General features: G+C 49.9%; 8 protein-coding genes across 8 annotated transcripts; 6 read left to right on the top strand and 2 right to left on the bottom strand.

Moving 5' to 3' along the window:
* Positions 1-56: 56 nt before the first annotated feature.
* On the top strand, positions 57-1,763 carry MIND_00597600 (DUF3533 domain-containing protein; the record flags this gene model as incomplete). Its single annotated transcript, XM_037362733.1, has 3 exons — positions 57-192; positions 249-1,409; positions 1,549-1,763. 3 exons carry the CDS (start codon positions 57-59, stop codon positions 1,761-1,763), a joined length of 1,512 nt encoding a protein of 503 aa, XP_037220654.1.
* Positions 1,764-3,624: 1,861 nt separating this feature from the next.
* On the bottom strand, positions 3,625-4,774 carry MIND_00597500 (Delta-2 dienoyl-CoA isomerase; the record flags this gene model as incomplete). The annotated part of the gene is made up of 6 exons (XM_037362732.1): positions 4,683-4,774; positions 4,449-4,636; positions 4,181-4,401; positions 3,857-4,128; positions 3,752-3,809; positions 3,625-3,702 (listed from the first exon to the last, which is right to left on the bottom strand). Exons 1-6 carry the CDS (start codon positions 4,763-4,765, stop codon positions 3,625-3,627), a joined length of 900 nt encoding a protein of 299 aa, XP_037220653.1. The 5' UTR covers positions 4,766-4,774.
* A 455-nt stretch (positions 4,775-5,229) lies between these two features.
* MIND_00597400 (uncharacterized protein) lies at positions 5,230-6,030 on the top strand (the record flags this gene model as incomplete). Its single annotated transcript, XM_037362731.1, has 2 exons — positions 5,230-5,651; positions 5,700-6,030. 2 exons carry the CDS (start codon positions 5,230-5,232, stop codon positions 6,028-6,030), a joined length of 753 nt encoding a protein of 250 aa, XP_037220652.1.
* Positions 6,031-6,617: 587 nt separating this feature from the next.
* On the top strand, positions 6,618-7,705 carry MIND_00597300 (uncharacterized protein; the record flags this gene model as incomplete). The annotated part of the gene is made up of 4 exons (XM_037362730.1): positions 6,618-6,733; positions 6,788-7,014; positions 7,066-7,232; positions 7,562-7,705. 4 exons carry the CDS (start codon positions 6,618-6,620, stop codon positions 7,703-7,705), a joined length of 654 nt encoding a protein of 217 aa, XP_037220651.1.
* Positions 7,706-7,852: 147 nt separating this feature from the next.
* MIND_00597200 (Diadenosine 5',5'''-P1,P4-tetraphosphate asymmetrical hydrolase) lies at positions 7,853-8,304 on the top strand (the record flags this gene model as incomplete). The annotated part of the gene is made up of 3 exons (XM_037362729.1): positions 7,853-7,859; positions 7,901-7,995; positions 8,047-8,304. The coding sequence occupies 3 exons, from the start codon at positions 7,853-7,855 to the stop codon at positions 8,302-8,304; spliced, it is 360 nt and encodes a 119-aa protein (XP_037220650.1).
* A 2,978-nt stretch (positions 8,305-11,282) lies between these two features.
* On the bottom strand, positions 11,283-13,218 carry MIND_00597100 (uncharacterized protein; the record flags this gene model as incomplete). The annotated part of the gene is made up of 6 exons (XM_037362728.1): positions 11,283-12,245; positions 12,310-12,350; positions 12,397-12,470; positions 12,525-12,863; positions 12,925-13,162; positions 13,215-13,218. The coding sequence occupies 6 exons, from the start codon at positions 13,216-13,218 to the stop codon at positions 11,283-11,285; spliced, it is 1,659 nt and encodes a 552-aa protein (XP_037220649.1).
* Positions 13,219-14,013: 795 nt separating this feature from the next.
* On the top strand, positions 14,014-16,234 carry MIND_00597000 (Dimethylaniline monooxygenase; the record flags this gene model as incomplete). The annotated part of the gene is made up of 10 exons (XM_037362727.1): positions 14,014-14,222; positions 14,274-14,562; positions 14,614-14,662; positions 14,713-14,930; positions 14,979-15,266; positions 15,316-15,447; positions 15,490-15,673; positions 15,724-15,906; positions 15,955-16,016; positions 16,067-16,234. 10 exons carry the CDS (start codon positions 14,014-14,016, stop codon positions 16,232-16,234), a joined length of 1,782 nt encoding a protein of 593 aa, XP_037220648.1.
* A 452-nt stretch (positions 16,235-16,686) lies between these two features.
* MIND_00596900 (MFS general substrate transporter) lies at positions 16,687-18,615 on the top strand (the record flags this gene model as incomplete). Its single annotated transcript, XM_037362726.1, has 13 exons — positions 16,687-16,911; positions 16,960-16,989; positions 17,046-17,063; positions 17,112-17,137; positions 17,185-17,235; positions 17,283-17,352; positions 17,394-17,475; positions 17,523-17,712; positions 17,759-17,785; positions 17,838-17,994; positions 18,044-18,209; positions 18,257-18,331; positions 18,377-18,615. 13 exons carry the CDS (start codon positions 16,687-16,689, stop codon positions 18,613-18,615), a joined length of 1,356 nt encoding a protein of 451 aa, XP_037220647.1.
* Between the last annotated feature and the right edge of the window lie 8,004 nt (positions 18,616-26,619).

Genomic DNA, 26,619 nt, shown 5'->3' with positions numbered 1-26,619 from the left:
AAAGAGTCCCATCCTTGAATGGGTAGACACTGGACAAAGACAAGGTCTACATATAAATGGAAGCCGATTCTTGGACCTCGGATTTCCTCGAAATGGAGCCATCACTTCCCGGAGTAATATGGCAAGCTTCTCAATCCGCCAATCCTGTGTACAGACGGCTCCAGGCAGAGGCAGAGAGTGCAGTCCTCAGAAGTATGTTGTCGCCGCTGTTGTTTCTGACTGTCTACTACTAACGCGTCAACTTTTAGCAAGCCTTTCTCAGCCAGACCTGAGCTCACAGCCCACGCCGAGCATACGTCCATGGTTCGAGGACAAGCTCAACAGTGCCCCCATTGCCTCGACATCGATGACTCGCCGGAACTCGACAGCGGGTCATCAAAGGCGACAAAGAGCGCGACACTCTGCACCGTCATTGACCTCAACCGCAAGCGAGAGCTCGATATCCCACTCAGCTCAGGCTCAGGCTGCCCAAATTTTCGACCTAGGCCGCGCTGATTTGACTCAAGTTCTCAAAAGTGTGGTGGCCAAGACCGACGAGAACATCGCAGAACGGTCTTTGAGAATGGGCTTGAAAAAACAGACCAGGCTGAATATTGGGAGCGGTGGACGACCTGCCTCAGTCATCGAGCATTCGGGAAAGGGAAAGGGTAAGGAAAGAGAACGCGATAGAAGGAGCGACGGACGAGGGTCGGCGTCTATATCCAACCGTCCACCACTCTCAAGTACTTCGATTCCCCAATCTTTTGCCCCAGCGCCAAACAGCGCCGACGACCCATTGTTCTTCAGTCCTTCAAGGACTAATACGGCGTCAACCTCCTTTGGAAGACGCGATGCCAATCACTCAATGGAACTCGATGCAGATATCGAGTTGATGCCACCGCCACCAGTGCCAGCCAAGCAAAGCACCATGTCGACGGGCGGAGGAAGCAAACTGCAAGCATTGACTCCGGCTTTAATTGCCTCCAAGACGAACTCTCCGCCGGTCCGACGCGAACCTCCATCTATTCTCCAACATTCTCAACGGGAAGCCAAATTGCATCCAAAATTGCTTGAGCAACAAGAGAAGAAAAGAAACGGAACAACGCGGACACAAAGCGAATCCAAGTCGAAGCCAAAATCCATGCCTGCTCCGGCTGTTGAGGTCCCATTACCCTCACAGTCCCAACCTCTTCCTCACCGACTTGCTCGAGCTGGGCCGCCTGCGCTGGGCATGCGGAGGTCGCATAGTGGACCAGTTGGAATGGTTTCGGGAGGGTTAGCTTCGTCACAAGCACAACTAAGAAAGCCTTACAAGGCTCCGCTTAAATCTATGTCCATGGCAAATAGCGTGGACGTTGGATGTGCGACCCCTGTAACTTCCGGATCGACGAAGTCGTCTTCTTCACGGAGCAGCAGCTCAAGGAAGACTGGTGCGTGAATTTTTTCTTTTGTCATATCCCCTTCACAGGAATTCCAATTGCTACGTGCTCTCGCTGTTCGCCGCTCCACATTGCTCATTTTACTCTACTCGCATTTTCTGATCCACGTACTTACTTGAAACCATCCAAGACTCGTCGCCGTATACCACTAATGCGACCCCACCGCCATCCACACCCGCCGAATCAACCACACCCTCACCCATCGATCGCTGCTCAAATGTGAATCCACCAAACCCGAAGGAGCCCAGTTCCGACGATGCTATGTTTGACGTGTCAAACAGTTCATTCGATATGGACGAATTGGAAAAAGTGATGAAGAACTACGATACCGCCGTCGATGGGTAGTGCTTGACTAACCTACATCTCCCACTTGTTGTTTGTAGCATACTGTCTTGATTGTGTATACTTGTTTCCCTGGATCCAAAATTAGATAACTCCTTCCAATGTCCCTCCGTGTGGTCTGCTCCGTGTAAGGCATTTCGTTTGGACGGTACCAAATGAACCCCATTGATGGTTACCTTCACGAGTAAGACTCGCGGCGATCCTTGCCGACTTGTAAAATTCTCAAATCCCAACGGATCTCGTTTGTCTTTGCCCCGGATATCCACAGTAGTGCTCACTAAATTTCACGCTGGTCAACGCATTTGGCACAGAGTAATGTACTTACCCCGTTCCAGGTCTACAGAGTTAAATTTGATCAACTTGAAGACTGAACCAGTGGACAAAGCGGGAGTTGGTTGCGGGACGCGTATGCACTCGTGCCGATGCCGACAAGTAACCTCCGAGTCAGGCACTCTCGTGAGTTTTCGGGCGGCCAGAAGAGAGTGTGATTCTGCTCTTGGGGACTTTCAGAAGGGGTAAATATGGAAACCAACAACGGTAGTCTGCCCTACAAGGAGGGAATCGTAACGCATATCATGATCGCAGACGCGACGCCGAATCGTCGTTTAGTCGCAATTCGGCGGACTTGTGGGTTCCTTTTCTGGACATTCCAAGCCTATAAAGGCTACCGAGGCGATAAGTGAGCTACCAGACGACCTTGGAGTAACATGAACGGCACCATTACTGAGCCTCACTTCACCCTCAATACGAGCATGCAAGAGCAGTACCAAGCAATGACGCGGCAACAGCCCAACAATGCTCATGCGCTATTTCGTTCGGGCAGGATCGTGGTTGGAACTGGCCTGGCCATCCCAAGTCGACATGTGGCAAAAACAGTCGCGATTACTGGGGCAGATTGGTGCTGGATTGTGGGTGACCTTCCTCCACTGATTGGGTCCTAAGTCAATAAGCAGGATGCTGAACATGTCGCTTGGTCAGCGACCCAACTTGTAGAATGCATCCAGGTTATTATCCACGAGAGTGGCGGCAAGATGATCCCAGTTGTCCGGGTGCCGAGCAAGACCTCCTTCGATTACATGGTAAGGAATCAGCTTTCGAACTTCGTGGGCCTCATCCCTTTTTAAGGCGTGGTGCCTTGATGCTGGAGCAGGAGGCATCATTATCCCGCATATAGAAACTGCAGAGGAGGTAGAGCAAGTGATCAAGGCTTGTCGTTTCCCGTTTGTCGTTTCTGTTTTTCGTTGAGTACGATCGTCTGATGTTCACTTCACTCCACACAGACCTATTGGACACCGCTCTTTCCCGCCGTTTACATTCGTCAGTATATCCTTCCAGTGGTCGCGCGGATTCTGTGACCAGAATTCGATAGGTGAACGGCATCACGGACAGAACACCCGCTGGCGAAACAGTCTTCTCTGTGGCAAATAAGCACGTGGCCATCATTCCCCAAGTCGAGTCGCGTATCGGTATCAAGAATCTCGAAGAGATAGTCAAAATGCCTGAGATTACCGCGTTCATGATCGGTGCTGGTGATCTTCGTCTCGACATGGGGTTGTCTCTCGGTATGACCGGCGATGAGCCGGAATTCGTCGCTGCCCTCGCGAAAGCCACGAAAATGTCCCAAAAACACCACGTCCCATTACTCGGACTAGCAATGGGGGTTGAGATGCTCAAGCTGCGCATCGACCAGGGTTTCACCATTATTTGCGCCTCTGCCGATTTTCATACGCTGGCGTTTGAGATGACGAGGGTAATTGCGGAGACGAAGGTGACAGCAGAGAAGTATATGAAAGAGAAACAGGACTAGGAGCGAGAGGGTTTATTGACGTCTATAGATATCCATAATGAACAACATCGAAAGCGATCAGAGTTTGGGTTTTGACAAAGGTTGAAAGGTGGCTTGCTTGCGCGCCTGTGCTGCACGAAGACCCTCGGGGATGTCCTGAGTTGCATGGTTAGCGTGTTTAGGTAGACTTTGTCAGCCGGCATACGTCAGTGCGAAGGGCTGCGGCGTTCCAAGCAGCGACGTAGTCGAGATTTTGAGGTACACTGCAAGTGGATGAATATCAAACGCGTTGCTTTGCGTTGGATCAAACCTATGGTCTCTCGAGTGCGTCAATATCCTCTTGGTGCCTGAGACCGCGATTGGACTTTTGGTCGCAATAGTTGAAGCCAGTTTAAGAGCAGCACCAATCACGTCTTTCTGACCACCTGGAACGACTTGCGAGACTAATCCAAGCTGCAATGCTTCGGTGGCAGAGAATATCCTCGAAGTGTAAGCTAGTTCGTGCATCAGAGAGTGGTTGCCAGTGATTTTCGGAAGGAAGGCAAGAGTCCCGATATCAGCTGCCAGACCGACGTCAACTTCCTGTTCGCTCAGAGATTGAGCATTGTTAATATATAGGCCTAGGAAGGCGCACTTTGATAGTGAACTGGCTGTTGTCGGCAGCATAGCGAACGTCGCAGGCGCAAATCAAGTCAATCCCCAAGCCAACAACGAGTCCATGGACCGCGACGATTACAGGAAATGGACAGCGTTGTGGGGCGCCGATTGCACTTTGAAATTCCTTAAGTTTGTTGTACGTGTTCAACGATGACCGAGCTGCGTCACCAGTCGTTTCCTCTACAATCCCGCCCTTGACTTTACTCAAGACATCAGTCGGGGCAAGGGGCTTGACGATAGCTTACTGTCAATGCCCGCAGAGAACAGCTTAGGAAGTGCTGACGAGACGACTAGAGCGCGCACATCGCGCCGTTCACGCGTTATGCGGTCAAACAAGGCTCCGTAAGCTGTCCAGAATCTGAGAGACGATGTCAGAGAAATGCACCCAAGGGAATATCCTACTTGCTCAGTTGAAAATGCGTTGACCGGTGATCTTTCCGACTTTTAGACCATGATAACCACGCATATAGATCGCCTACCGGGAAAGCGAAACTTGCAGGACATGTGGTGTAGGTTCAGATACAATGAGCCATTCAGAGGACAACCCAGCTGCAAGCGACATGACAGTGGTCAAGGAAAGGGAATCAAAAGATCACGTGAACGCTCAAAGCTGGATCAAAGCACACAATCTTTAAATACCCAGCTTCCCCCTCAATGTTGACATGGAGGTCCAGAATTTTGCCCTCAATCACAGAATGAGTATACTGCATCACCATAGTTCGAGGATCCAGGACTGTTTATAATGAACATCTCTACTAGTAACTCAATACGCAGGTCCAAACTAGCCTTGGCTAATAACACCCAATGAGATTTTGACGGAGACTTGGTATCATGGCATCGAAACGCTTTGATCCCCGTCTTATATCAAAGGCAGAAGTAATCGGCGCTTTGTGGACCACTCTTGCGCAGTGGCCACACGAGGGTGCGCTTGGAATGAGGACCAGTACCGTTGTTGAGGTATAAGTACGTGGAATTTGGGATCCAAGAACATACCCGCCCACCCACATCCATCCACAGTAACCAACAATGTCGACCCTCGAGCTCTTCTGGCCGGAAAAAAGGTCCTATCTGAAGCTCTGGTCATGGACGACAGAGACCGACACCGATTATGTTGCTCACATTATCAAAAGCATTGCGAACGGAGGGCGGGACCACTCTTTACGGGTGCTCACCGCGCGAATCGGAGCCCACAAGACGGACATGACGATTCCGAAGAGCAACCGCGACGAGAAAACCCTACCAGCTATCGTCAAGATGGCACAGACGCCAGAGCAGATTGCCACCCTCGAACGAGAGGCGGCGATGTATCGGGTGTTGAAGAAAGTTCAAGGGAGGGCAGTTCCAAAAATCTACGGACATTTTCGAGGGCGAGTTGACGGGAAGGAGATTCAGTGCCTGCTGATGCAATATGGCAAGCCACCTTTCATGGGCGACCGGGACTACATTGGGTGAGTTTGCTTTTGCGTTTTTCCTGCTTGAAGTTGACTTGCATTCAGACGGTATAACATGGACGCGATCTATGCCATCCATGCCAGTGGGATCGTTCATGGAGATTTGCTAGACGAGCGCCACATGATAGAAAGTCGAAACACGATAATGGTGGTGGATTTGTCGACAGCCACAACACACCGGTGCATGCATGGTCAAAAAGTGATGGGAAGGGATGGAGTTTGTCGCATCGCGAAATGCCCAGAGGTTGCCGCGCTTGAGGAGAAGTATGGCTCTTATTATGACTTATGGATTTCTGCTGGTGGTGGTCATGGTTTGCTGTCACCTTGCTTTGAAAATGCAAGGTCCCCCACGGTCGAAATGACCCTTTTATGGTAAGTTCCATCAAATACTCATCACTCTGTGATCCTATTCTTCGCTTGGCTTGCCATTTACAAACAAATGTAAACACCTTACGTCATTTACCTTCGTTTCCTGGGTCGAATTCGTCTGCCAGAAACAAACATATCACAACACTGGGTGATCCGGCTCCCTACGCGTCCGCCGTTCTCTGCTTTCCCTTCATATGCTCTTCCTACTAATAATTCCCTGTGCTCCCTTCCCCACACATGTCCTCCTGCCACTTGTTCCTTCATTGCCACTACCCCCGTCGTCCTCCCTCCTCCCCCACTGTCCTTATGCACTTTTCGGTAGCCCTACTCATCATTGCTCGCAGACATTCTCTTTTTGATCACCACGGTCTCCTCTTTATCTTCAATACACCGTCCACACCCAGCACATCGCACTCATAGCATGATTTGCCGCGCGACTGTGACAATAATACCGACTGGGACATTAACATCCTCGCTGCCGACGACATCATTGCTACCGCTCGTCAGACCGTCTTCCCCTCGAAGCACTCGGCTCTAACCTGTGCTGGTGAGGCATTCCGTTTCTTCCGGGCTTCCCGTACTCTCTCTAATCACATGTGCAGCCCTTTTCATTTCCTGCCTTATGCCATTTCAACGCTCAAATTTCAACGTCGACTTCGTGCTTGTGCGGTAAAGTGGGGGTGTTTAGTAGATGCAAGGAGCGGTCGAAGGTGCGTTGAATTCCATCTCGTTGTCGTTTCCATGTTCATTTGTATCCCACATAGCGCTATCTGCTATCCAGCACTGTCGGCAGTTGTTAGATGCTGTAATATATTGTATGTTCCTTCTCGCCTTTTCTCCCTTTCTCGCCTCTTGGTGTCCACCGTCAGCTTATCCAACCGCTCATCTTCTTTCCTCAGTTTCTCGGATGGGTGTGTTGTTAATAGCCCACTACAACAGGGGTGTTCAGTGCATGCGCACAACTGTGTTCTGTTCAGGGCATCAGTCATGAGTAGGTTTTGTATCAGGTTGAAGGCGGCCGTTGTGTTGACTAGCTTGGCAGTGTTCCGCAGCGCAGACATCGACCAACTTGAACGAGACTTCGTTCAAAAATTATTTCAGGGCAATGTTTGCTCACTGCTGCGTGAAATGATGCTGGACTTCTGGCAACGATACCCTGCAGGTCAACCTATCCTTGTGTACAAATTCGACGAATTTCCTGCGATTTTTGTATGTGTGGATTTGGAACAGTGCAGAGGAGACGGTAGGATAAGTGATTGGGGTTCAGCGAAACCCTTTGCTCTCATAAACCAGTGTAGCGGCCGCCGAGTAACATTGGATCTGGCCGTGGTCAACGTGGGTAGAGGGTGTGTCAGTTGGTTGATTCCGTGTTGCTCAAGCACACCAATGAACAGGCAATGGTGGAGAAACGGAGTGCTAACAGACATATTTCATGCGTGATAGAACAAACTTAAAAATTGCAAATCATTTACTCTTTTCAATATGTCAAAGCAAGGTTGGTCAGTCGCCGCGGAGCTGGCGGCACCTTGTAGCCCTAGATTGATGGTATCAAAATTGACTTGTCCTTGACACCCATGTCCTCTGCGCTGTTTTTTTCGACGATTGAAGTAACAAAGCAGGCATTCTACCGAAACACTCTCTCATATGCCATCGTGAACCTCAAGCGTGTGTTCTCTCTTTAAAACTCTCTAACGTTGACTGAATATCCCAGCCATCGTGCCCGGACGTTAGTCGTGCGCCTTTAGCAAACCCATACTGCAAAACGATTTCATCTGTCCCAGATGTCCTTGTTATACCTACTCGACCTGTTCACCGTCTTTCGGACTTGAATGGCACGTCTGAACATTTTGCTTTTTCTTCTACTTAACTCGAAGCAGAACCCGAGCTCAACTCCCTCATGCGTGCTGTTCAACGCGTCGGGTCTGTTGTAGAACGGGTATATGGAGCGGATGGGCTCACAGTGGCGTGTCAGGTAATCCACACCACTCTCCACCAAATCCGAATTCATTGTACATAACTTTAGGACGGTGCAGCTGCGGGCCAATCTGTCCCACACGTTCACTTCCATCTCCTTCCCCGAAAACTTGCCGGCGACCGTTTTTCTGGCGAGGAGAACGACAAAATATACCCAGCGCTTGAAAAGGCTGAAGCTGGCTTGAGGGACGATATAAGATCAGAACCTTTACGCGTCGACGCAGATGAAAGCCGGAGACCTAGAACGATGAAGGAGATGGAAGAAGAGGCTAACTGGCTGCGAGGTTTTTTTCCCGACGACCTGTGAATGTATCTAGGGTTGAACAAGTGTTGTTCTCCAACCCAGTTTCTCTGATTATTTCGGCGCCAGTGGAGAAGTTTGCTACAAAGGGACTGGAGAGAAAGCTGAGCACGTTCTCCTTACATTCGATACGGTGGTCTCCTGAATCACTGATATAATGTGAAGGGTTAATAGGTGCACGGGTATCAAGTGTCTTCGCTCAATCCCGTGTGTTGACGAGCCTCGAGGCAACCAAAGTTGTACGCGTTGGACAGGTCTGTTCTTTCCTCTAACTGGCCCAACTTCCATTCTGATATGGTATATTTAGTAACCTCCAGGCGCGATATCGTTGCGGGAAAACGAGAGATTGAAACGAGCCAATCAAGTCAAAATTTCTCTTCGGCGAATACCATTGAATAGATTTTCAGTCTATTATCGTCACTACGCGCTGGTTATCGCGGGAAATTCCGCATTCAGACGTTTTAGGACCTCATCACCGTCGTATTTCCTCAGTGCCATCGTTCTCCACTCATCCCAACTCATAGGTGTCCCGAGCGATGTGAGAATAGCGGGGATATACTCGTATCGGAACAAGGGTGATTCCCATTCGCCTCGGAACGCGTTTTCGAAGATCCAATAAGCGCGACCTGTTTCCGCTGAGGCTGCCAGATCGTCGCGGCCGAATTCGGTTCTCAGCAGAGAGGCAAACTCCCGTTCGGTGGGACTGAGATCGAGAGTCAACTCGTCGATGTCTTCTGTGACCCACTCGGGACAGTTCAATGCCTGCGCTTTAGGTAGCACCCAAGCATACTCCCAGTCAATGACTGCGACGATATTGTAATCGTCGTCCACAAGAATGTGGTCTCCGCCGTCATCCATATGACGCAAAAAGAACTCTTGTTCGGGCTGATTATCCTGGGGGAATAGTTTTGCGATGGCCTCGCGGAAGAAAAGGCATGTCAGATATGTCTCGATGTCGCCCACAGACAGTCTCCATCGTTGCTCGAGCCTATGGTCCCAATACTCGGCAACCGAAGTGAATGGACCTGAGGGCTTCTCCTCGCTTGGAAAGAGAGCATCGAAAGTCAATGGCCCGACCTCTGGCGACGTAGGGTTGATGATGGCGCCAATCGACGGTAACGGGTTGTCAGCGAGCTTGACCTGGAGCTCTGCAGCCTGACGGAGTACCTTGGCGCGCGTTTCCGCATCAAGCGATCGAAATGCCATCATATCCAAAGACACCCCGTCCACTCTGTCCATGAGAATATATGGCAGGCCAACGCCATGGCTGCTCTCAGCATCGACCGCATAATCGAAGATCTCCGGAACCGGGAAATCGATGGACACCAGGAACTGGTATGTTGCGACTTCGCTCAGGAGAACGTGCCGCAGCATTTCTTTGCTGGGACCACGGTGCTCTGGGCGGCGGAAACGAGCAAACCAGCATTGCCCATCCTCGAATTCAATGGGGACCATGAAGTTACGGCCACCTCCAAACAGGTTTTCCGCGACTTCCTCTTTATTGGAAGAGATGCAGCTGACTCCACCGTTAACCAGCGATGCCCGCTCCAAAAGTCGTTCTACGTTCAGAGATTGAAGAAACCGGTCACGGACCGCAGAGTCGCGTTTGCGGAGCTCCTCGGTTATTTTCTCGCCCTAATGACGGGTCAATAAGCGACTTTCAGGTCGACTTCGACGGGGACGTGCCGTGTAAGTGTTGCAGGTGTGGTGCTCATTGGAGCTGAAATGTTGCCAACAGAATGAACATTCGCATATGGCACAGTAGCATGGTCGAGCAGACGACCCAGAAGAGCTGCATGAGGGGATAATGCACTCCTTCTGCGCCATGGTGGTTAGTGATTGAAAGTGCTGTGGACGAGGACGCCCACAGTGTGTTCACGCTCACGTGATACGGACCTCGGAGAGTTGATCAGCCTTTCCACCACGTACCCTCTTTTCGTCACCGATAACACGACAGCCTGAGGCTCCCTATAAACGCCGATACGTCTTTTATCCATGCACAATCCATTTCTCTCCGAATGTGAAAAGCCCTGGAGCGTTCAATTCCGAGTCCGACACCTTAACCTCACTAAATGACTCTGACTCGAACAAACCCACTCACACACCCACATATCATATGACTCTGCTTAACAGCAGCTCTTGCTGTGGACCTCAATATATATTTGGTGCTAATATCGAACCGATCTCTTGAACGAATCTCACCCCCAACGCGGCGGAAGGAGACACTGATTTAGTTGGTTCTAGCCTCCTTAGATAGAGAGCCTGAGGCTTTTTCCAAGCAAACAAAATGGAAGGCCAGTGGACGCCGTGCAGAGAAAAGGCAGCGGCCCTTTGGGTCTCGCAGTATTTATACGCCAATATCTCTCTACACTTACGACGGCACTGCCAGAGTATCCCCTCTGAACGAATGTCTTACTACTACGCAAACGGGTTCGCTCCCGCTTATAATCCTGGCGGTCCTAGCCAGCGTCGAGCAGCCCATCGTTGTCACTCGCATGGATGCGGCATGAGGGCTGTTTCGGGCTCCGCTTACTGTACCGCGCGTAAGCCCGACAAGCTTGACTCGCTAGGTTCTCGCCAGACTAATATATTATGCTAGATGGAGGACGGCCTGTCCCAAAACACAACCCCGGCCAGACTACCCCACGCACCACCAAGAATTCAAACAGCGACAACAAGAAGAAGCCTCAAGTCAAGCCTGCTAAAAAGCAGAAGTGAATGTAAGGAGATCCATAACTTGTATCGAAATTGTGGACTAACCAACTTGTTAGTGTCACACAACAAATGCCATGCTTCCAAGTTTTTTTGATTAGTCCTGAAATATTGTGTAGACTAGTTGATGAAATTTTATTCCCTTCGAGTTGTATCGTTCATGTACACTATTGTAAACAGACACTGACGCAATTTTGACCCAAAATAAAGACAGACCGAATTTACATAGTAAACAGACAAGATCAGTACAGTAAATACAGCTACATAATAGTCTAAGTCGGGAGAGTCGGCCGAATTAAGAGATTCACGAAACCCAAAAAAATCACTGCACATCCACTCGCAAGGGCAACCCCGCCGATCCAAGGCGGATCAAGCGCCGCAACATCCGACGGAGACACATTGATAACGTTAAACGCGTTCTCTCGCCAGTAAAAAACCGACGAGTTGCACCAGCAGCGATCATAGAAGCTGCTGAACTGGAACAGACACGCCAGAATCACCCACGCGGAGTTGAGGGCCGCCAAGGTTTTCGCCGCACGACGAAGGATGACCGCTGTGATTCCTGCAACGCGGGTAGAAGGTGTGTGCTGGTATCGGTCCTTGTAGGTCGGCACAAGGGAGGAGTAGTGTGAAAGAGCGCTCGAAATAACAAGCAAAATCCAGATCAGCGTCGAAACGACACCATAGATGAGGTAGCTCCCTGATCTACACGCGATCCCCTTCGTTGGGGTATAGAACGCGACGAGGATTGCCGCTCCAATTGTCCCCCATGTCAGCACAAGTGCAAGGAACGAGGCCAGAAGGAATCGCGAGACCATTCCCCGTCCCCATCGGCTGCGCTTTGATGGTTCAATTTCTACAGGGTAGGTCTTCACATAGGCTGTAATCTGCTCCAAGGAGCCTTGTCGATTCTCTGGTCGAACTGGCATCATCCTATCTCCCTTCTGCCAAGCCATCTCACCATTAACTGGTCGATAACTGTTCGAGCGCTCCGACGCCTCCCGAAAGGCGACATAAACAGTCTCAACGGCCATGCTCCAAGGAAGGAATCGCGCGTAATTGTAGATTGGCGCTGTATGGTGTTCGTCGCTGTGAATGTCGCCTGAACCGCGGCGGATAGCGATGGCACGTTTGGTGGAAAGATGCGAGGCAAGGATAGCTTCGCCATCGTGGGTCACGACATAGGCGATTTTATTGGCTCTCTCGACCGCTGCCCCAACTCGTTCATAATCGCACTTGGGGGCTGATCTGGAGCCACCCAACAACAACAGGAAGCAGCCAGAGAAAGATAGATCCCACCGCCTGGCCATTGGAGTTGAGCGACGAGTATGTCACGACAGCTGAAAGAGTTCTAAGAAAGTTTCAAGGCACGATGGCTCAACTCACAAGTAAACGAGTCTACCACGGTAAAAACATAGGCTATTATAACCCATAATATCGACGCTACAGCAGAAATAGACCTAAAAACAAGCTAGTCAGGTTTGCAATTCGGTCTAGACTGCTGTCTGACTGACCATGTATGAACATAGTTCAGCCACACAACAAGCTCAGACCACCATTCATCATTCTCTGGCAAGACGATAAGCGAAGCAAGTAGCGCTTCCTCCGTAATAACGTGGATTGCGGACTGTTGGAGAGAGCTGAGGATGCGGACTGCGTTTGAGACGTTGGGATAGGTGAGGTGGGAGAATCGGTGTGCGATATAATGCCCATTAAGCACTGTTAGGGCGAGAGAGTAGGCCGCAAGAGTGGGCGACCCGACGGCCAAAAGCAACGACACGAGGTTGTCAAGTCTGTTCTTGGCGCCGAATGGCAGTTGGGACATCAAGGCCAAGTAGGGAAGGAGCCAGGCACTGCGCGATGTAAGTCAACCTGATAAGCCGAGGGGAGCAGAAAGAGAGTGTCACCACGGACCTAAACTGCTGGCTGAAGTTATTCCACACAAACGGCTCAGGTCCAGTCCCGCAGGCAACGACGCAAAGATCATACGATATCGCGGTTGCCTCTGAGACGTTGACTATACCACCATTGTTGTCCCTGCCTCCCTCCAAACCCCAGTCACCGTTGCGCACTTCTTGGAGGCATGTCTCAAAGTTAACAGTGGCTAGAACGACCGTCGCAGGGAAAAGCAGGAGAAGCAGAAGGTTGCGCACTGCAGATATTGTCGTCAAGCACTGAACAAGAGTGGAAGGAACTGAACTGACCCATCCAGGAGCTGGAGAGAAAGAAAGACGCGAACGAGGTTACACGTTACGTCGATGCCATTTCAGAGGCTAGCGTTATCTGCACGACAGGTGCTGAATGACTAGTAGTCTAGGACTCTTTCGGTTGACGTTGGCCATACATAGTCCATATATGCATATTGATGATGTCAAACCGGGTGTTAAGCTGGACTTGCAGTGAAGCGAGAATGCTGGCTGGCGGGTTTCTTTGCGCAGTGCGGTCGAAGTTCGGTGTCAAGGACAGCATTCACAAATGCATCATGGTATCAATTAAAGTGTGCCGCAAGCTTGCCGCCTGATTATATCAGGATGAAATTGATCAACTGGAACACGAGAGTAAGTACATTTTCTGAGAAGAAGGAATGGGAAAACTCCCCCAAGTGAGGCCCTTCACTCACAACATTCGTTCGTCACAAAGGAATTGAAGGGTCTAAAGGCGCATCAAATGATCAACAGGCGGTTCTTTCCAAATTCCAACATCAATTCTGTCTTCCACTTTGCTTCCACTCCGAGTCTGCTTGACCCGCGGGAATTCTGACTTTTATCCAACATGTGCCTTACGCATCTACCCTCACTTACATCGCGGCTTCGAATCCAAACACGACGGCAAGCCCCAGTAATTTGGAACCTTGACTGGAAGGAGTCCAACCACTGAGTCAGTCAGCACCATATTCATGTCCTTGGGGTGTCCTCACCGAACCCATAGACAGAATTTAGCCTGGGCCGGAAGCCGCCAGGCCTCCAATGTCGAAGTTGCGCCATCCTGGCTTGATCTAGCGACATGATTCCCTACTTAACTGTCCGACGGAGAACTTCCCGACCGCCTTTCGCGCGCAGCTTCCCCATGCTCCGTCCCAGACTCGTCTTGATTCTATCCCTCGCTCTGCCAATAGTTTCTCAGCAACAATATCCGTTCGACTCGGACCATCAGGAGGGCTACGAGTTCAAATGGCCAATCAAGAAAGTTGCCATTATTGGAGCTGGCGTCAGGTCTGTGTCTCTTGCAGCTTGCAGTCTGATTGCGCTGAAGTATCGCCGCAGTGGGCTGATCGCATACCGAGAGTTCAATCGCGGTGATTTCGAGACAGTTCGTGTTTTCGAACGCGACAGTGTACCTGGTGGAAACTGGCACTACACCGAAGAAACTCCTCTTGACGCTCCTATTCCTAATGTGGATCCAGCCATTGGGGATTTCCAACCATCATTACCGCCAGTTGGTCGATCTTTGCCGACGGAGGAATACTACCTTGGGGATGAGGCTAATCAACGCTGGAGGGATCATCGTGGTCCAAAACCATTGTGGGAGTCACTGAAGAGTAATGCACCATCCGTAAGAAAATCGACGGCTTTTGATTCATCAGACTTACTATAAAACGTTCAGCCCGTTCAACAAATCACCGAACTTCCCTGGCCACAGGGCACCCCTTGGCGTATATAACATTGCTCATCACTCGGGGGGTGCGGCTGACCTGTCGCATAGAATTGCCGCACAGATTACTAGCGCGCTATCTTCGTGCATTCGCCTCATTCCATGGCATCAACAACAACGACGGCAACCCAGACATTTCTTATAACACACGGGTTGAACTAGTGGAAAGGCGACATGACGAGGCCGGAAATGAACACGGGTGGAGGTTAACGCTAAAACAGCTAGAAAGAATCACCAGTCAGAAAGTCAAGGCAACTTGGTGGACGGAGGTAAGCAACATTACCTTTAAATGTTTGCGACTTTGACCGGGCACCAAGGACTTCGACGCAGTTGTTGTTGCTACTGGTCGATATAATGCACCTAGCCTCCCTCGCATCAAGGGACTGAAAGAGTGGGCCACCAAGTTCCCCGGCTCGGTTTCTCATTCGAGACAATATCGCCGCCCCGAATCATTTCACAACGAGACCATTGTTGTTATTGGCGCTGGGGTCAGTGATGTCCTCTTCCTCAGTGGCGATTTTGACTTGTCTCTTGTGCAGACGAGTGCCGTTGAAATTGCTCGCGAGGTCAACGAACATGCGCGCCATGTTTATCAGTCTATCCGGGTAATAACAAATCACCTTTGGAATCACTTGATGTTTACCTTTCCTTTAGGAAGCCAACCCCAAGCTCCCGTACGCCTTTACTCGCATTCAGCTCAGTCGCCTCCCACCCAACATCTCTCGGATTCCCGAAATCAAAGCTTTCCATGTCAACAATGCTTCCATAGAGCTCGTCAACGGTACTGTAGGTACTTCGTCCTTCACTGTTCATATCCTAACATTTTAGTACTTATATGACGTGACTCGTGTGGTGTTTGGGACTGGATTCCATTACTCCTTCCCTTTCCTTCCCCAGTTCCACGAATCTGGTGCGGTCAACAAAAACCCCATTGTCACCGACGGGACGCATCTTCGAGCGTTGTACGAAGATTTCCTCTATATTGAGGAGCCAACTATCGGCTTCCTTTCAAGTATGTTCGCTTGTGTGATTGCTTCGTCCCCCATCCTCAACTGCTGACAGTGAACTGGGGCATGCAGTCGTTCACATATGCCGAATATCTCTCCCTTGCTTTGGCCAAGGTCTGGTCGAAAAAGGCCGTTCTCCCTTCCACAAAAGAGCTCTGGCGAATTTACAACAATCGTATACGGGAACGCGAAGGGTACGGAAGGCACTTGCAATTCCTTGGAGCAGAACGCACGACTAGTTTGTCTTTTCATCGTCACGCCAACCCATGAATCAAGTCTATTCCAGCACGCATTCGCTTCTTTGTCGCATGGCTTAACCAAGCGGCCGTTCGCTTTGGTGGAAGACAGGTTCGTCTAGCGATTTTGCATCCTTTTCTGTGACTGATAAAATATCCAAGATTGAGGGAGAGCCCAAGGCTAACGAGGAGATTATGACAGTGTGGTCCAGAGCATTATATGGAGTCGACAGGTTCACCTCTAGTGGGAATACTACCACTGGCGCCAGCTTTGTTGAAGCTGCGCTCGCCACAGGGTCGGGAGATTGGGTGTACGGCGAAGATTGGTAGAGAAACTAGTGAGGATTAGTTGGCCAGGGCTTCTGTACCAGTAATGATTCGCTTCACATGACCGTGTTTATGAATGATGGACACACGTGATACTCAGCTTTTTCACGAGTACCGTCCACTGCGCGACTCTGAGCCCAATGAAGCTGCAGTCCAGGAACAGCTTGCGACCTTCGCTGCTGTCGCAGTCTGGTTTCCATTCATCTTCTTGGCGGCATCGCTGAAATCGTCATCTGTCGCCATTTTGGTGGAAGGGAATGAGTGCCTACGCCAAAACGTTAACGTCTTCCCTCCTTCTATCGGCGTGCTGTGCAAACTAGATGATGGCTTCTTGTTTCTGCGAAATGGTGCATAGTATGGCGTGTATCGCGCAACCTCTGCTCCAGAGACGCATTTAATTGGCGATTCGGAATGCGAACAATCTCCGAGGGTGACTCCTCGTCTCTCCCCAGATAATGCCTGTTTCAGCTACGACCACGACAAACAACGATTTTGCTGCTACGACAGACTCGTCTTCCTCCAAAGGGTCAACTGCAACTGCGACTGCCTTGCCCGCCATTCAAGACCAAGAGCATCAGAAACAAACATGGCTAGGTTATTTGTGGGACACGGCTGACCTTGGGGTGCATGAGCGGCGGATGCTATTGAAGGTGGATGTGTCCTTGCTTCTATTTGCCTCGGTGGGTACCTTACAATTCCACCTTTCCTCTTGTGAATGTGTCCTCTAGCTGGGTTACTTCATCAAGAATCTGGACCAGGTCTCTACCTTCCATGACTATGTCAATGCTGCCAGCTGAACCGTTCGCCACACAAGACCAATATCACCAGCGCCGTAGGCCACATTTGGATCGTCTGCGCAGTATTGACTCTAAGTTCGTAGTTCTTTGCGGGAATGAAGGAAGACTTGTGAGTCTGATCTTGTCTTCACTACATTCTCAGCTCATCGGCTGTAGAGGCATGTTCGAAAATGAACTCGTCCATGCAACATCTTTCTGGACAGCTGGGTTTGCCTTTCGCCTGCCCCTCTGTTCTGTCGTCTAATATAAGTCAGATATGTCATCGGTCAGATACCTTCAAACTTACTTCTCACCCGCATTTCTCCGCAACTTGTGATACCGACTGTAAGTTACCACTCGGACCTTTGCAGTACTGACGATCATAGCTCGAATTGGCCTGGGGATTAGCAACCCTTGCGACCTATTCCGTCAAGTCTGTCAAGTCATTATACGCCATTCGCTTTTTCGGTGTGTTCCGTTGATGTGGAGATGGAAAAATCATTCATACCATCCAGTCGGTCTATTTGAGTCGGGGTTCTATCCTGGCATGCACTACATTCTTGGGTCGTGGTACACGCCACGAGAACTTTCAAAGCGATCGACAATCTTCTGGGTTTCGGGCTCGTTGGGGTCGATGTTTTCTGGCTTTTTACAGACGGCTGCATATAACAACCTTGATGGGGTGCATGGACTCGCTGGGTGGAGGTGTGTATTATGTATCGTCAGTTTCACTGCTCTGACGACAGATTAGATGGTTGATGATTGTCGATGCAGTCGTGTGCGTGTTTTTACTGAAGTATTGGTCGTCCAATCAAGCGGAGAGTCAACAGAACTATTCCGATTGCTTTGTTTGGCTACATCTTCCTCCCCAATCTTCCCTGGAATGCGAAGCCCAATTTCATGTTGACAGAGCCCGACATTGCCTTGGCTCGTGCTCGTATGAAAGCTATCGGAAGGAAAGAGAGTGAGCCGTGGTCTTGGCCCAAGGTATGTCATGGGTATATATTTGTCCGCGGATTGCCCTAAAGTACCGTAGCTTCGACGGATCCTGACCAGCTGGTACATTTACGTCCTTCCCATCGAATATGTGCTGTGGAACAACGGCAATGCTCAGTCGCCTTTCCAATACTGGTTAAAGAGCTTCAACGTCAAACCGTATCCTGTACCTGGGAAGCATTGGACCGTTTCACAAATTCAGCTCCGTGCGTCGTGACTTCATGGTTGTTCCTAGAATTGTCGAATTTTTCAGTCCCATTACCTTCAACGGCTATATTTGTGGTGACGGCTTTGGTCTTGGCATGGATCAGCGACGGGCCCCTGAAAGGTATGATGTTTCACGCACCGAAGTTATTGGCTGATATTCATGAAGGTCGACGATGGCCCATCATCATCAACGGGGCCATCCTCATTCTCATCTTCGACATTATTTGGCTCAACTTACCATTATACACCCACATTCGTGCCCATTTTGCTTACTTTTACCTGATGGTCCTCGGAACGACAGCGGGACCACTGATTCTCAACTGGATCAGCGAGATAACCCAATCAGATGCCAGTCCTTATTTTTTCTCTGCTCTATACCCAGCTGAAATGTTGACCACAGAATGAGCTGCGAGCCATATGCGTCGCCATGGGAAATGACTTTGCGTACGTTGTCCAAGCCATCGCACCAAACTTTGTGTGGAAAACGACGGACTTTCCTCGTGCGAGGAAAGGATATCATTGGTCCATTACTCTGCAATGCCTTCTCCGTCAGGATTTTTTTGCATTTCAATTCGCATGACGAACTGAGCACACTGTAGTGTTCTGGACTGGTCTAATTCTCTTCCTGCTCCGTCGTGACCGCAAGAAGGCCAAACGTGACTCTAATCGCAATCAATCTGCAGTTGAGACAGATCAGCTCGAGGGCGGGAGTGTGTTGAGCGGGACAGCAGTGCATTATGGAACGATCCAAAGTAATATGTCTTTGCACAAGAGTTGACGCATTTGTATGCTGTGTTCGAGCCTTATCTTGTCAGCGTGGGAAATGCCTGTCATGATGTCGAGACATGATGTGTGTCGACGGAATTATACTCCGAGCTCGATTCTTCTCTCTCTCTCACCACCATCAAGGAAGGCCACATGGCTCACGCTGCGTTGCTGGCCAACAACCAGTCCCCTGCTGGTGTTGAGGCTTCACTGCTCAGAGAGCAGGAGGGCGATGAGCTCGCTCTTCCTCAGCAAGCATTTGGCCACTCGACACTGCTGGATATGGTCGATAAACGGTCTACCCACGAAACAAATCTGTCCCCGGTCCACCGCATTCCACCGGAAATTGTGTGCACAGTATTTGATTTGGTCGTGTCTTCAGAGCGGTCATTGGCACAAGGTATTCGAAGAGCAACACCCTGGAGTTTGGGACACATCTGTCGGTCCTGGAGGAATGCCGCGGTAAACTACCCATCTCTATGGGATACCGTTGTGGTGGACAGTGATGTTAGTCAAGACCCGGACTCTCTCCAAAACCAACTCACCCGAACCAAAGGCGCGCTGTTACGTGTCTGCATTAGCACGCCAAGCGAGACCATGTCGGTGTCTCAGGAAATACTCGACATTCTTCTCCCTACATCTCACCGTTGGGTGGCATTACAACTGGATATGCTTGGAGCTGCCGCTGATCTCAGCTGGATGAGCGCTCTCGAGGGCCAAATGTCATGTTTGGCCCGACTAGAACTCTTCGACTGTGCTCAAGCTATCATTCCAGATGATATTTTCATGACTGCCCACTCCCTTCGTCGCCTTATCCTTTTGTCGCCATCCACGATGGACTGCTCGCCACCCGAATTGGGGTTTAACTGGTCAAAAATAACGCACTTTCGCGGGACATATGATACACAGAAGTCCGAGTCTTATGACCTCCTGCACTCAGCGACGGATCTCGTTGAGTGTGTCTTGGGTGCTACTGACGGTTTTCACAAGAACGATCTCCTCTCAGACGAGGCCGTGTTATTTCCGACATTGCGTATTCTACGGCTGGCGAACCCTCCACTCCTGCAACGAATCACCGCCCCAGCGCTTTCCGCCCTCGGACTCTGGTGTGAGGAGCATGATGGCCTGAAAGAGCCAGAGATGGAACAAATTTTGCCCTTTGTTCGTCGCTCTCAGTGCAATCTGACAAAGCTTGTACTGTTCAATTGTACGGCTCCGTCAATGATGCTGGCGGCCTTGTTCAGCGAGCTGCCGACTCTCGAAGCACTTCTCTTGGAAACATCTCGACAAGTGGATAGATACGACCTTCTCAATATGCTCACACTACGAGAAGGCGAGCCACCGGCCGATGTTATTCTGCCGAAGCTGCGATGGTTCGTCTATGCTTACCACCCAAGTCAGGGTTTGCAGGCGGTACTCCAAATGGCAGACTCTAGAGCGTCTTTCCGGGCTCATGCCTGTGCGAATCTTGGATTCTTTCGATTATACCTGGACGACGATTTAGGTCCGTTGGCCAAGGATGTTATGTCTGGGCTCCAAAGCAGAGGTATTGACGCAGGTTGGACAAGTTCTCAGCATGATCTTGTTGTTGGCGAACAATGGGGAGATTTTTGACCTTACCGAGCCATACATGTTATCGCTAGAACAATCGTACTCTAAGGACAAAAAGTTGTAAGCTTGACAATCGTCACAGACACGTGAAATGTGACGCGATGCTTGAAACTTGCATCATCCATGGGTTGTTCATCTCCAAACTTTTGCCAACAGACTCACAAAACTCAGAGCTCCTTTCTCTTCTCCGCACCAACTCTATCCCTCCCAACTATGGCGCATTTCACTCACTCATCAAGTCGTTACGCGTTGATTTGACCCGATGCGACACTGATATTGCAGTTCTCGCTGATACTCTCAAACAAGCGACCTTACAACGTGACATCCTCCAGACGCATCTCGAGCGCTCCCAAAGCGCTGTAGCGCCGATTCGCAGGCTCCCGACGGAAATTCTCCTGAAGATATTCCTTCTTTGCAGCCGAGCAAATGTGTTTTCGGCGGGATTCACATCATGGAGTAGGCTGACTCCACAAGAACATATGGAGCAGCTTGCGCGGCACGATCTTCTACGGCTATCCCGGGTTTGCTCTATGTGGCGGACAGTCATCATGAGTTCACCGTCTCTTTGGGCCGCAATACAAGTTAATTTTGCAGAGTGGTATCTTCCTTCTGTTGCGCGTACACTCGATCCGCTTTTATCAGCGGCTTTGATGCGCAGTGGGGACTGTCCTCTAAGCCTCAAGCTACAAGTCACGGGACAACCTTTCGAAACACTAAGACTGGACCAGTTAACAAAATCGTCAGCACGATGGCGTGACTTGACGATATGGATCCATTCGGGTGCTTTCCCGAACCTCTCCTCCCATCATCATATAGACGTACCCATCCTCCAGACGCTCGAGATACACGGAGACTCGCTAAGCGACCTAAAAATTTTCGAACATGCCCCAAAGTTGAATCAGGTTACCCTTCGACGGTCGGGATCTATACGCCCACCCCTTCTTCCTTGGAATCAATTGCGTCGTTTGAAATATGAAGACGGCAATGCGCTAGAGCTCTCCGCATTTCTCAATCTAGTCGCCCGTTGCCCCAATCTCGATACCGTAGACATCACCAATCTCGATGTTTCTGGTCTTGTATCAAGGACATTGCCGTCGCTTCGTTTCCCACAAGCTTACTCTGATACTGCAACCTCCTTCTCCCTAACATTGCGCAATAGTCGAAATCTATCTTCCATTAGGAGTGCGGTTATTGTTGGCGAAGTGATTGAAGCGCTGAGCTTGCCGCTTCTCACTCGATTTAGCATTCATATGAAAGCCCAGAACCAACCTCTGCCGTGGATCGAGACCCACTTCAATTCATTCCTAGCCCGTTCCTCCTGCGACCACACGCTCACTTGTTTGGGCCTGCACGGAGTCCTCATCACCACTACGCAACTCCTGGCTATACTTACTGCCCTTCCAAGTCTCGAAATTCTTCATCTCGCTGATTCTATTCGCCCTCCGGACTCGAACAATGAGACTCCAGCTCAACAAAATTCTGGCTCGGACTTTGTCGTCATTACCGATGAGCTCTTACAGCATCTTTCGTCGACCGCGGACCCATTGGCCGACTACGGCCACCTGGCAGCGCCCGAGGTGCGCCTGGGACTCGCGATCTGTCCCCGACTTCGTAGATTCTCCTGTACGACAGTGTTTCGTTTTGATTCACACGCCATGTTGGACTTTGCCTTATCGCGTCGCAGCATTTTTCTCGACATGGGTGTCAACACCGGCGGTATAGGTGGTTCAGTGAAAGGAGGTGGACGGCGCTTTGAGCTTCGAATGCAATATCAGCCCGAGACAACGCCGGTTCTGGACCAGGCCTTTACCTCGGCGCTGGAAACGCTTCAACGGCAAGGAGATATATGGTTTTCTATTGAACGATACGACTCTGAATGGACTTTATCGACCATGTTCGAGTGATCAATCTGACCACCTCACAAGGATAATGTCTTCAAAACTTTTCGCGATGTCATTAGGATGAAAAGTAAGTTCCTGTTCAAACAATCTTGACAGCGATGACAACGACATAGTATACAAGAAGCTTTCTAAACGATGTACAAGTTGAAGCCGAAGAGCATTGAGAACACGACAGCGATCATATATACGGAAGCCTTTTACGAACGAATCAACTTCAGCGACAGCACCCACATGGATAGACTCACAAGGAGACAGCGGTAGCCACAGGGACCCGAGGCATCGAGAAATAGGCCTTGCTTTCTAACCTGGAAGATAACATGAGAACTATGTTGAGACTGGAAGCGAAGGATGCAACGAACGGAATGGGCAGTCGGACCTGGAGGCAGAGTCAGACTGTAAGTGAGCAGAATATGCAACACGTACGCGTGCTCCCCCCCGCGCCAATGGCAATGGCAGCATACGGGCCCAGTGGACGCGTTTACAGGAGAATCGACTGTGCCGTTTGCTTTCGCGTCGGGCGTTGTGGTCATCGTCGACGAGATGGAGGTTGGGGGCAGAGCCTGAGTGGTCTTGGGTTGGCAAGTGGAACACATCGAGTCAAAGGTGGGTGAAATGGGTTATAAGATGAGAGGACTCGAGGGGGGGGGGCTGGTTCTGGAGGAATGTGTCAAAAGCCCCGCATTTTATACCTGTTGGGATGCTATTAAAACAACTAATGTTGCTGTGCCCACCATCGACGACGAGTCAACTCCTCGGCAATCTAAGCGCCTCGCTTCACGGCTTTACGAAAACTTCGCTCGATTTACTTGCTTCTGACAGCGGAGATTGCAGGCGCAGAACCTGACGCCGCCGGTGCTGTCGTTCCGCAACTTGTGCAAGATGGCTTCTGCCAGCCTTGACGCCCATGTCTGGCATGGATGTGAAAGAGGAAAAGCAAGAAAACTGTTCGTTATCCTGTCCACGCAACATCCAAGTTCCTGCAGCATCGGAGAAGAGCTTCAGCCCTTGAAACAGAAAACAAATATTCCGGCAGATGCCACGTTGTGATCGCGTTTTTACCCGCTGACCGCGTAAAACAAAGAGAGTCGAGTAGAACAAAGTAAGTCATGTTGGGGGAAATTGATGGTAAACAAAAAGAACAATGAGATAGTTGGAGTCAGGACCGGCTGGGGCATAGGGCATGCGTAAATCGGCACAACATGTGTGAACCACGTTTTGTTGGCGGGAGCCCAACAAAGAGAGCCGAAGAGTGAACGCGTCATAGCGGGAGGGTTATGTCTACACACAGTATTCATTTATGGACTGACCGGGCTGTGTGCGACAAGCTTGAGTTGCACTTGCGAGCTCCGAGCCCAGATGGGAAGATTAGAACAGCCATGGACCCGCCGTCGGGCGACAACGTTAATTCGAGATACATAAGCTAATATAGCTATTAAACTGGCTCTCCTTTGGGTTCAAGCTATGCTTTTGCTCCAGGAAGACTTTCTGACGATTGCGAAAATAAAACCACCTATCATGCCCACCTTACCCCTCTAATTAGAGGCTAAGGGGGGGTTAGCCTCTAACTAGAGGGGTTTAGGCCAGTGGCCGGTGTGCTCTTAGGATTCCCTGTAAGTTAGTGGACATGGCTGCTCGCTGCAGGGCCAAGTCCACTCTGAAAGTTAGTGGTCGTTTCCTCCACTCATCAAACCTCTTCCCAGCGTTGATCTCGACATTGCCCGACCTCCCGCCCACTGTCCCGATCTGATGGCGCATCAGAATATCAAAGTTTGGCATCTTATCTAGATAGTCTCAAATGTACAAGCGAAAATTGAAAATATATAATATTAAGGAAGATATGATATTTTTGATCTAATGATCTGGGATCAAAAAATTTAACTTGTAGAGAGAACCATTCTAGTCCATATTGTAAAGTAATGAGATGCATGGCTATACTCCTTAATAAGATATAGGCTCATGTTGCTGTCTATCAGCTTGTCTATAGTCAGACTTAGTGAATGTTCTTATTAATACAGGGAATTATACATAAGGCATGTCTAAGAAACTGTGAGAATTGAATGACCTCTATAGTGTACTAGCCACTAGCATAGCTGTGTGGTTTATATTGTGTTCACTAACTTTTCTAGGTCCAAAGTTAGTGAACATCATCACAGTCAATGACCTCTATATATACACTAATGTAGAGTCTGTAGAGCCCTATATATCTCTCTAGAGTAGTTATGGTTGTTGATATCTATATATTATGACTAGCACTATGTCCACTAACTTCCGGGGTACCGAAGTTAGTGGACATCCCACCGATATCGAACAGTGTACCTGAGGGTGGATACTTGGCAAGAGGGTCCATATACCATGTACGTAGAGATATCTGTGAGTCTCTGACACCACTGGACCATGGGCGGTATGCAATGAAGATGTCCACTAACTTCCGGGGTACCGAAGTTAGTGGACATCCCACCTATATCGAGCAGTGCACCTGAGGGTATATAAGTAGGCAAGAGGGTCCATATACCATGTACGTAGAGATATCTGTTAGTTCCTGACACCACTGGACCATGGTCGGTATGCAGTGAAGATGTCCACTAACTTCCGGGGTACCGAAGTTAGTGGACATCCCACCTATATCGAACAGTGCACCTGAGGGTATATAGTTGGCAAGAGGGTCCATATACCATGTACGTAGAGATATCTGTGAGTCTCTGACACCACTGGACCATGGTCGGTATGCAGTGACGATGTCCACTAACTTCCGGGGTACAGAAGTTAGTGGACATCATATTCCTTGCTCCATCATAAGCTAAGTTAGTGGACACATCTTGTTTATTTAACCAAAGAATGTTTCTTCTCACTAACTACTTTCTCAAAGCCGCAATCAACTCCTCTCTCTTTTTCATCGCTTCCTCGGTGGGAACACGTCTTTGACGTTTCACAGCAACACTTTCTCCATCATCCAAGGACCTTTTCTTTTTTTCCTTCTCCATTTGAACCCCCCCCTCCTCCCCAAAGTTCAACACCAAAGTCAAAGGGGGAGCCGCCTCAGCTCCACTCCCACTTACTCCCTCTTCCTTTCCCTCTTCCACTACTTTTCCTTGGTCCTTCATCAAACCTTCACTCGACTTGAAGTTTGGTTTGGGCTTGGGCCTAGGTGCAGGAGCCTTGCTGGTTTCCCCTGATTCGTCTTTATCCCCCTTGGATTGCTTCTTCTTCTTCTTCTCCTCCTTTCCCTTCTCCTTTCTTGCCCTTTTTAATCCTTCCGAAGCCTGTTTTTTCTTTTTTTCCTGCTTCTCCTTCCCCAATGACCCCTTCTTCTGACCAGTTCCAACGATCTTCGACTTCTTGCTCTTTGGACCCACAGATGGAGTATTTGCCTGGAGTTTCTTCTGGGTATGCCCAATCTCTTCCTCTTCCTCCCCTGTCCCTATTTCCATCTCCGAAGTCATCACCTGCTCTTTTTCCAAATCCTCCAAATCCTCCGACCCCACCTCCTCCACATTCCCTTCCCCTTCTTCACCATCTATCGGCTCATCTTCACTGAACTGCTCCTCTTCATCCCCCCCCTCAGGCTTGGACTTCTTCACCATCTTGGTTTTCGTACGAAGGACCGCTTCACCAGATAGCTTCATCGACTGGATAAGCTTCTCCTGATCTCCTTTCTTCATCTTACGCCAGTGCATTTTTCCCGTCTCCAACAGCTCCACCGTCTTCAACAGCCGGTCCACCGATGTGATCTGAGTTGGATTGATAGGCGTTGTATCCCCCCTCAGGTAGACCGACCAGTTCGACTCCCAGGAGACAACGAATCCCGTAGTCATAGTGCTTGTAGTACATTTTTGCATCCTTTCGTAGGGTAATGAGGGCTAAAGTATTGCTCAGTCAACTCAACCTTATAGCACATGGACTTACCCAAGCCCTCGTTGACCAATTTCACAACCGACCGTCGGAGAGATGTTGCGTTCTTTGCAGGAGCCGGTACTATCAAGGCTGGTCAGTTTACCCACTTTTCAACCAGCCATGGCATACCTTGGCCTCGGAAAGAACAGAATGCCTCATATCTCCACATGAACTGGACTGGAGACATGCCGAAGACCTGTTCCAAAAACTCCCTCGCCGGCCCAGTATAAAGGCACTGTGA

Source organism: Mycena indigotica (genome assembly GCF_014461135.1).
Source record: "Mycena indigotica strain 171206Taipei chromosome Unknown Mind.scaff0005, whole genome shotgun sequence".
Taxonomy (NCBI): domain Eukaryota; kingdom Fungi; phylum Basidiomycota; class Agaricomycetes; order Agaricales; family Mycenaceae; genus Mycena; species Mycena indigotica.
Note: the sequence above shows the minus strand (reverse complement) of the source record. Positions and strands in the feature narration are given on the sequence as shown.